Source organism: Camelina sativa, chromosome 9, assembly GCF_000633955.1.
Source record: "Camelina sativa cultivar DH55 chromosome 9, Cs, whole genome shotgun sequence".
NCBI lineage: Eukaryota > Viridiplantae > Streptophyta > Magnoliopsida > Brassicales > Brassicaceae > Camelina > Camelina sativa.
The window spans coordinates 17,145,551-17,152,705 of NC_025693.1; the positions used below are offsets into that span (position 1 = coordinate 17,145,551).

Below are 7,155 nucleotides of genomic sequence, written 5' to 3' on the forward strand. Positions count from 1 at the left end.
TAACAATCCCTTTGTTAAATTTGAGAAGAATCTTGAACACAATAGCTAAATTAGTGTTAGATAATGTGCTTCTTAAATTTCTTAGTAAGCTGTTTATTATTTGTAACCTCATAGGTAAGATGGAAAGGTATGTATAATAATAGAGTATCAATATTTATTTAGCGATACATTTATTAAGCAATGATGGTTGTATAAGATTTTTGCTTCAGTATATGACTCAAAACTCTGTTACAATACTTAAAAACTCTGTTTTTTTATCTATGGTCCTTCTCATGCATGTAGGCTATTTTAAAACCATTCTGGAACACATACGGGCAAGTCTTTGTGTTTTTAAAATTTTTTCAAACTCAACGACAACACTATTAGATTATATTAGTTGAGATTTATTTGCATTTTGAACAAACATAACACTTTATTGGAGAAAATATGTGGGAACTGATGTCAAAATAACACTATATTATATTATGTGGGAACAAACATAACACTATATTAGTTGTTATTACAGTAAAAATGTAAGAATACAACATAGCCACACTAACTTTCTTTATTTACATACACAAGTTTCACACTACAGGTTTGAGAAATGAAAAAGAGCTGGGATAGATCATCACAAAAAGTACTAATGGAAATCTGTAAGCTGACGATGGTCCACGGCTCAACAGAAGGGAAGTCAGTCTGTAAGCTGACTATGGTCATGCTTTCATGTTTTTTCGTTACAAACAATCTCCATTGTTTCTTCTGTCACAACCAAGTAGAAGATGACCCTGAAATGCAGTATTAATTTCAGACTAAATACATGTTGATGAAAAGGATTTGTTCTAAATTGGGAATCTACGTACCTTTGACATTGGCCATATGCTGAAATGGAGTAAATTCTCTTCTTTAATCGTCCCGCCATTACCCACTTATGCTGACTATGGGCTAATACATGTTTCTTTGTTCCAAACAATCTCCATTGTTTCTTTCGTCATGTTTCTTATGTCACAACCTAGTAGAAGATGACCCTGAAATGCAGTATTGGTTTCAAAATTAATACATGTTGATTGAAAGGAGTGTTGATTGTATGAGAATCTACGTACCTTTGACATTGACCATATGCTGAAATGGACTCTGTTAGCTTCTTTAATCATACCTCCATTACACAATTCAAGCATATCCAGGTCTGCAACCATCAACAAACTCAACAATATTTTCTCCTTAATCGTGAAAGATACAAAAATGCTCCCCATTCAGCGTAAAGATACAAAAAAGCTCCCCAAAGATACATAACTTCCCTGATAACAACACATTTTGAAAGCATATCTTCTAAACGATTAGTTGATTACAAAGGTAGAGCATGTCATCTAAGAAAACACTCATAGAATAACTCAAGAAAATTCAGCTCAAATCAAAAGTAACAACACTTGTCCACTTATGAAATGCAGGAGAGGTTGTTTCAAATAAGGGAAAATGCAGGAGAGGTTTTTTCAAATAAGAAATGGCAGAAAATAGATAAGCGAATAGGCTAATTGCATTTTTGTTTCTTCTGCTTCTCGTTCCTTCCACTTGAAGATGAAGTTTCCTCAGCTAAATCGCCAGAATCAATGTAAAGTTCTTGTGATTCTTTTTCAATTGATGAAGATGTGCTTGACATCTGGAGATGTGTTGGATTGGTAGCTGGTGATTTAACTCCTAAATCCACAATATCTCCACCTTGTGCCTATGTATATTAAAACTAATTAGTGAACAATAAAATGAGATCATTTCTTCTAGGGTTGTTAGAGAAGGTGCCAACAGATTACCTCTTTGAAGGTTGGGCCAGGAAGGACTTCGGTAGTCTCATAGATACGTGATACAGTAAATGATTGGTGATGAGGAGTGAAGTTGAAAGAAGTGAGCTTAATCTGAAATGTGAATTTCTTTCCAACAATTTCAGAAACGACTTTGGGTATAGAAGCAACAGTTTCTAAGTTGTGCTCATTGTCAGCCTGGCGAAAAGGAAAATTGAAATTCAGACCGACATAACTGGTGAATTTTGAAATTAAAATTGTTGAAAGAATAAGAAAACTTCAAAAGATTCGTCTATTATATACATACCAGCTGGGAAGCTAGGGTTGTTGCCTGTATGTTGGTTAACTTCACCATGTCCTTATCAAAAGCTACAAAGACGGCGGTGCTTATCCCATCGTGAACAACCAGTTCCACACGGTATCTTCCAAATGATGGCATGGTTAGACTTGATATCGGTTTCAAAAACAACAAATGATTTAAAAGGGAAAGAAGGATAGCAGTTTGTAATATTACTTGACATCTCCTATTGCTGTCGTTGAGCCGCATTTGAAGTTGTTGCAAGTTAGTGAGGACAACTTCTTCACCATTTTTGTCCCACATGCGGCACATGAAATGAAACTCCAGCCACGTTGAGCTTGTATGTCAGTCACTGTTGCGTTGCAAAGGAATTCAGCCTCCTAATTTTTTAAAAATACAGAAAGATATGGGGTTTGTTAATGGGTCAGTTGTTTGATCTAAAACATTAAGATGAAAATGATATTGATATGACATTAATGGTTCTCNGTTTGTTAATGGGTCAGTTGTTTGATCTAAAACATTAAGATGAAAATGACATTAATGGTTCTTTATGCACAATCAAATGATACAAAGATCTACGGAAATAGACCTGTGGATCTGCAGTTGCAACAAACTGATTAAGTTCATCAATGGATACATGTTCAATCTTCTCTACTCCATGAGATGGTGCAATAGAGTTGGTGCCTTCTGTTTCTTTCAGCTTTAGGCTGTTTGGTCATGTAGTTAGGCAGTGATGTACGCACATTAACTACATAATATGAATGAGTAAATATAGAGGAATATTAAAGCATCCCTTTCAATACCTTTCAGCGTATTTTCGTGTGGTTGCAACGTCTCCATCAGTATAAAATTTAGTACCAGACGTAGCATTGAGGTAAAGTTCAGCTGAAGAGAAACGTTGAGTTAGCTGTGGTACAAGGTTAAGATCACTTGAAATTTGAATACTAAATGAACAGGGATTTAACAACAAATAATGTAGAATATGAAATGATTCACCTCCAAATATCTTAGGATTAATATTTGTTGCTAACAAAATATGAGTGCCATCCTCTTTCTCGTTGAATACCTTCTCCAATGAGGTTGCATGTTCATCAAATGCACTTAATCGAACTTTCTCACCACTGTCATAAAAGGGTAAATGTGGTGAAGCTCATAAAAAAAAATGTAGAAGCCAAAATCAATGAAGAACATACCTTTCAAGACTGATGTGGACTAACATCCTCTCCAAAACTTGTGTCATCCCATTTCGATAAGCTTTGCTGGAACATACTTGGCCGATGATATCTAATTTAAGTTAAAAAAACAGAATCAACACCAGAACATCAGGTTTTAAACAACTGTATTATATTGGCGACATTATGCATACACAAGAAAGATGAATACTTAATTGTTTGACGAAAGTAGTTTTTCAAAAACCCAACTTTTCATAAACAAATTAAGAAAACAGAACTTATTAGATCTTGTCTGTGTATTGAAAGTCTTCAAACATGGACAAACCTGGGAGCTCCATGTTGGTGTTTGCAAGAGAGACCAATTGCTCATAACTCCGAAAACGGAAATGTTCATTCGGAATTCGAGAGACAGACTCGTCAACCTCATCAAAGACAGTGGTAGGTGTGAACTGTATTGAGAAATGAAAATCAGTGAGCTTAAAACGATAATTGCTTCTAGTGACTTCAAAGCCGGAAATTTGATATATTGCACCATCACGCAAAGAATTCTCGAATTTTGAAAGGTAGGTGACATTGATCGACCCTTGCATGACAGTACTCTGGAAATCAATATTGAAATAGATGATGTACATAAGTGAGAGTCATTTAAAAGGATATTTATTGTCAAAATTGTGAAAATTTGGAATAGATCACGTAAATAAATCAGATGAAATGAAGACAATATTTGATATGGAAGGTACCTTCTCATCAATGAGAAGGAAATCAACACCCATAAGTTGGCCTCCTTTTTGACATTGCGAGCAGGCCAGTGACAGAGCATCCTTCCCACAATCTGTTGGTGAAGACGGCCAGCTTTGAGGTCAGCGAATGAAACAACAGAGGTATTCATATTAGTCAGAAAAAAAGTAGAAGACAAAGTATAATTTGAGCATCATGAAGTTGCAAATGGTAGCTTTATAGAAGACTGCGACTTACCTCAATTGAAGTAATGTGTAGTGGGCTAAGCATTAGATGAGAGACCTTTCAACGACACCCGTTACAATGAAAATTGAAGAGACAGCAGCCTATGGGTCTCGAGGAGTGGGAGAAACGGTCACACATATGAAGACGGCAAAACCCGTTACAATGGAAATTGAAAACACGGCAGCCTAAAGGTCTCGAGTAGTGGGAGAAAGGGTCGCACATACGAGTAGGAGAGAAGGTTGTTCCAAGGGCATCTCACAAATTTGGGTTTGATATGGGCTTTAAAGTGTTAATGGGTTCATGGTTTTTAACTGCTTCATGAGTAAGTTTTTAAAATAGGCCCAAAAAATTAAATCAGCAGTTGCTGACGTGGCTGCATAAGAAGTGAGAAAAAGCCAACTTTATATATATAGATATATATATTTATATATATTAATATATATATATATATATATATATATATATATATAAGAGAAGGTTTTTCTCAACTTTTGCTAAGCAGATAACACTTGGCTTGTTATATTTCTAACACATGTATTTTTTTGTTTGGACCTAATTAACTACATGTCCATTAAAAAAAAACAAATTCCTCCTTTAATCAGAAACATATGCAGTCCCAAAAATCTAGAGCCATCTTATATATTAATATGTGGTTGGTTTCATCTTGGAACTATACCAACATTAAATTAATCTATAGGTTTGAATTCTTGGGTTTAATTTCTGTATTTAAATCTATATAATTTTCACGGAGACAAGCGGAATCAAATTTAAGTAAGATGGTGGGATGGTATTATTTAATTAAATTAGTTTAAATTTAAAAAAATTGTTTACATCAAATTAAATTTTTGAGCTTACTTTCTGGAAAATTACCTAAGATTGTGAGATAGTTTTGATCTAATTCTATAATTATTTTGTTCGATTTACACTTATTATTTCAAACATCATGGTATTTATAAGTTTTCATATTAGGAATTTCAGAATAAATTATGAACATAATCAGTTACGTTTTGATTTGAAATAATACCATTATTTTATGCATTGCCTTATATCTACCCACTATTTCCTCAATTTTTATTTTTTGTTTATATTACATCTCATTTTTAGCTTATTATTTTGAAACTTGCGAATTTATGATCATACATATTTGATTTCAATCCCTTCTCTCTCTTGAAGGCTCAAACATTCTATAAAGTTTAGTTTTCTAAAAACAATCTATTACCATACAAACACATCCACTTTCAGATTATTGTGAAAAGTAAAATATTTACTTTCTATTCTATCCTCGATTCAATCTCCAACAAACAACAAAACACCGGTAACAATAGTATCGTTGTTTGGATCATCTGTTTTTTTGGAAGTTCCTAACTTTAGAAGAGATATTATCTTAGTAAGTCTTGAATATTTTTTTCCACAAATGTAAATTATTTTTACTATTGTTCATCTTTTGATGATTTATGCAATCGTTTTAAAATATTTATAAAAGAAAATAAATAATTTCATGTGTATTTGATTTTAAAAGAATTTTTATATATAATGATGTTTGGCATCGGATTCTTAGAGTAATAGTTGAAAGAAACCTTACTATATTATATCATCTAATAATAAAGTAAAGTTTTCTTTTGGAAAGCTCTAAAAGATTGTCAATTGATGCTCTCTTCTTTCACAATTGTCATTTTGTTTCTTTTAATGTTTAGTGTAACAAATTTATTCAATTGAATTTGCATAATAAAATTTTTGCTTAACAAATAATTTGATGATTAAATAGTTTAAGGATATAAGATTATAATATTTGGGTTGTATAGGATAATGTCGAGTAATAATTGGCTGTTTTATTTCCACACTTTAATATAAATAATTCACATGATCTTGATATTATATTATTAATTTCATTTTCAATCCATTTAAAATAAACTAAAATATATTTTAATAATATAATTTCTAAATAACTAAATGAGAATTGAATATATTTTTTTGATAAAGAGATAACTGTATATATTTCTGTTTAAAGAGAGAAGTGAATATATATTTAAATTAATGATTTGATTAGCTAAGATATCCGTTCATAGATCTATATATATAATATATAACTCTTGAATACATATTTTAAACAATAGACAATTTTAGTTATTAATTCACAATAATGTATTTTTATAAACCTGACATATTTTCTTATTAACTTTTCTATTTCATCTCATCAATCCCCTATTTTGTACTAACACTCATTTTTGTAACTTTCATAATATTTATAGTAATGCAATGAATGATTAATATTATTATTTAGAAATATTACATATATAAGAAAATTTATTAATATGTAATGATTATTGCATATCTATAACTCTCACATAGTTTATGTGACTCCTATAACAATGAAATACAACCTCTGTTTTAATTTAGTTGTCGTTTTAGGTTTTCAACGAAAATGTTAGGTGAATATTCCAGTTTTATTCCTATTGTTTAAAAGTTTTGACCAATGAAATATTTATAAACTATATTAATAAAGGGTAAAACAGACAATTTAATAATTTTTTAATTTGTGTAAGATACCTTAAACGACAAGTAAAAAACCAGAGAAAGTATAAATTACATTTACCTAATTGATATAAAGATTAGTGCATTTATTATCCAATTAAATAATAAATTTTTCATATGCTCTTAACTACAATTTCTCTTATAAATAGAAAGATACACATTTTAGTATTTTACTAACCCTCATATCTCAAATCTTATATAATATTTTATTTAATTAATATTGTTTTAACTAACAATCTCCGAAATTACAAAAAAAAAAATATATCTAAAAACAATGTAAACTAAATTCATGCATAGCACGGAGGAGTGACTACTAGTATATATATTGTTTCTTGAGGCTCTAACGTGTTATGGATTGAGTTGTCTCTTTATTTATTTGATGGATTGAGTTGTCTCTTTATTTATTTGATGATAGCTAGAC

At 31.2% G+C, this 7,155-nt stretch overlaps 1 protein-coding gene across 1 annotated transcript in view; it reads left to right on the forward strand.

The window, feature by feature from the left end:
- The window catches only part of LOC104715359 (11-beta-hydroxysteroid dehydrogenase-like 2), a 4,291-nt gene continuing 1,416 nt past the window's right edge, over positions 4,281 to 7,155 (forward strand). Inside the window, exon 1 of the mRNA XM_010432772.1 lies at positions 4,281 to 4,331. Coding sequence (XP_010431074.1) covers positions 4,281 to 4,331 — 51 coding nt within the window. The remainder of the gene's footprint in view (positions 4,332 to 7,155) is intronic.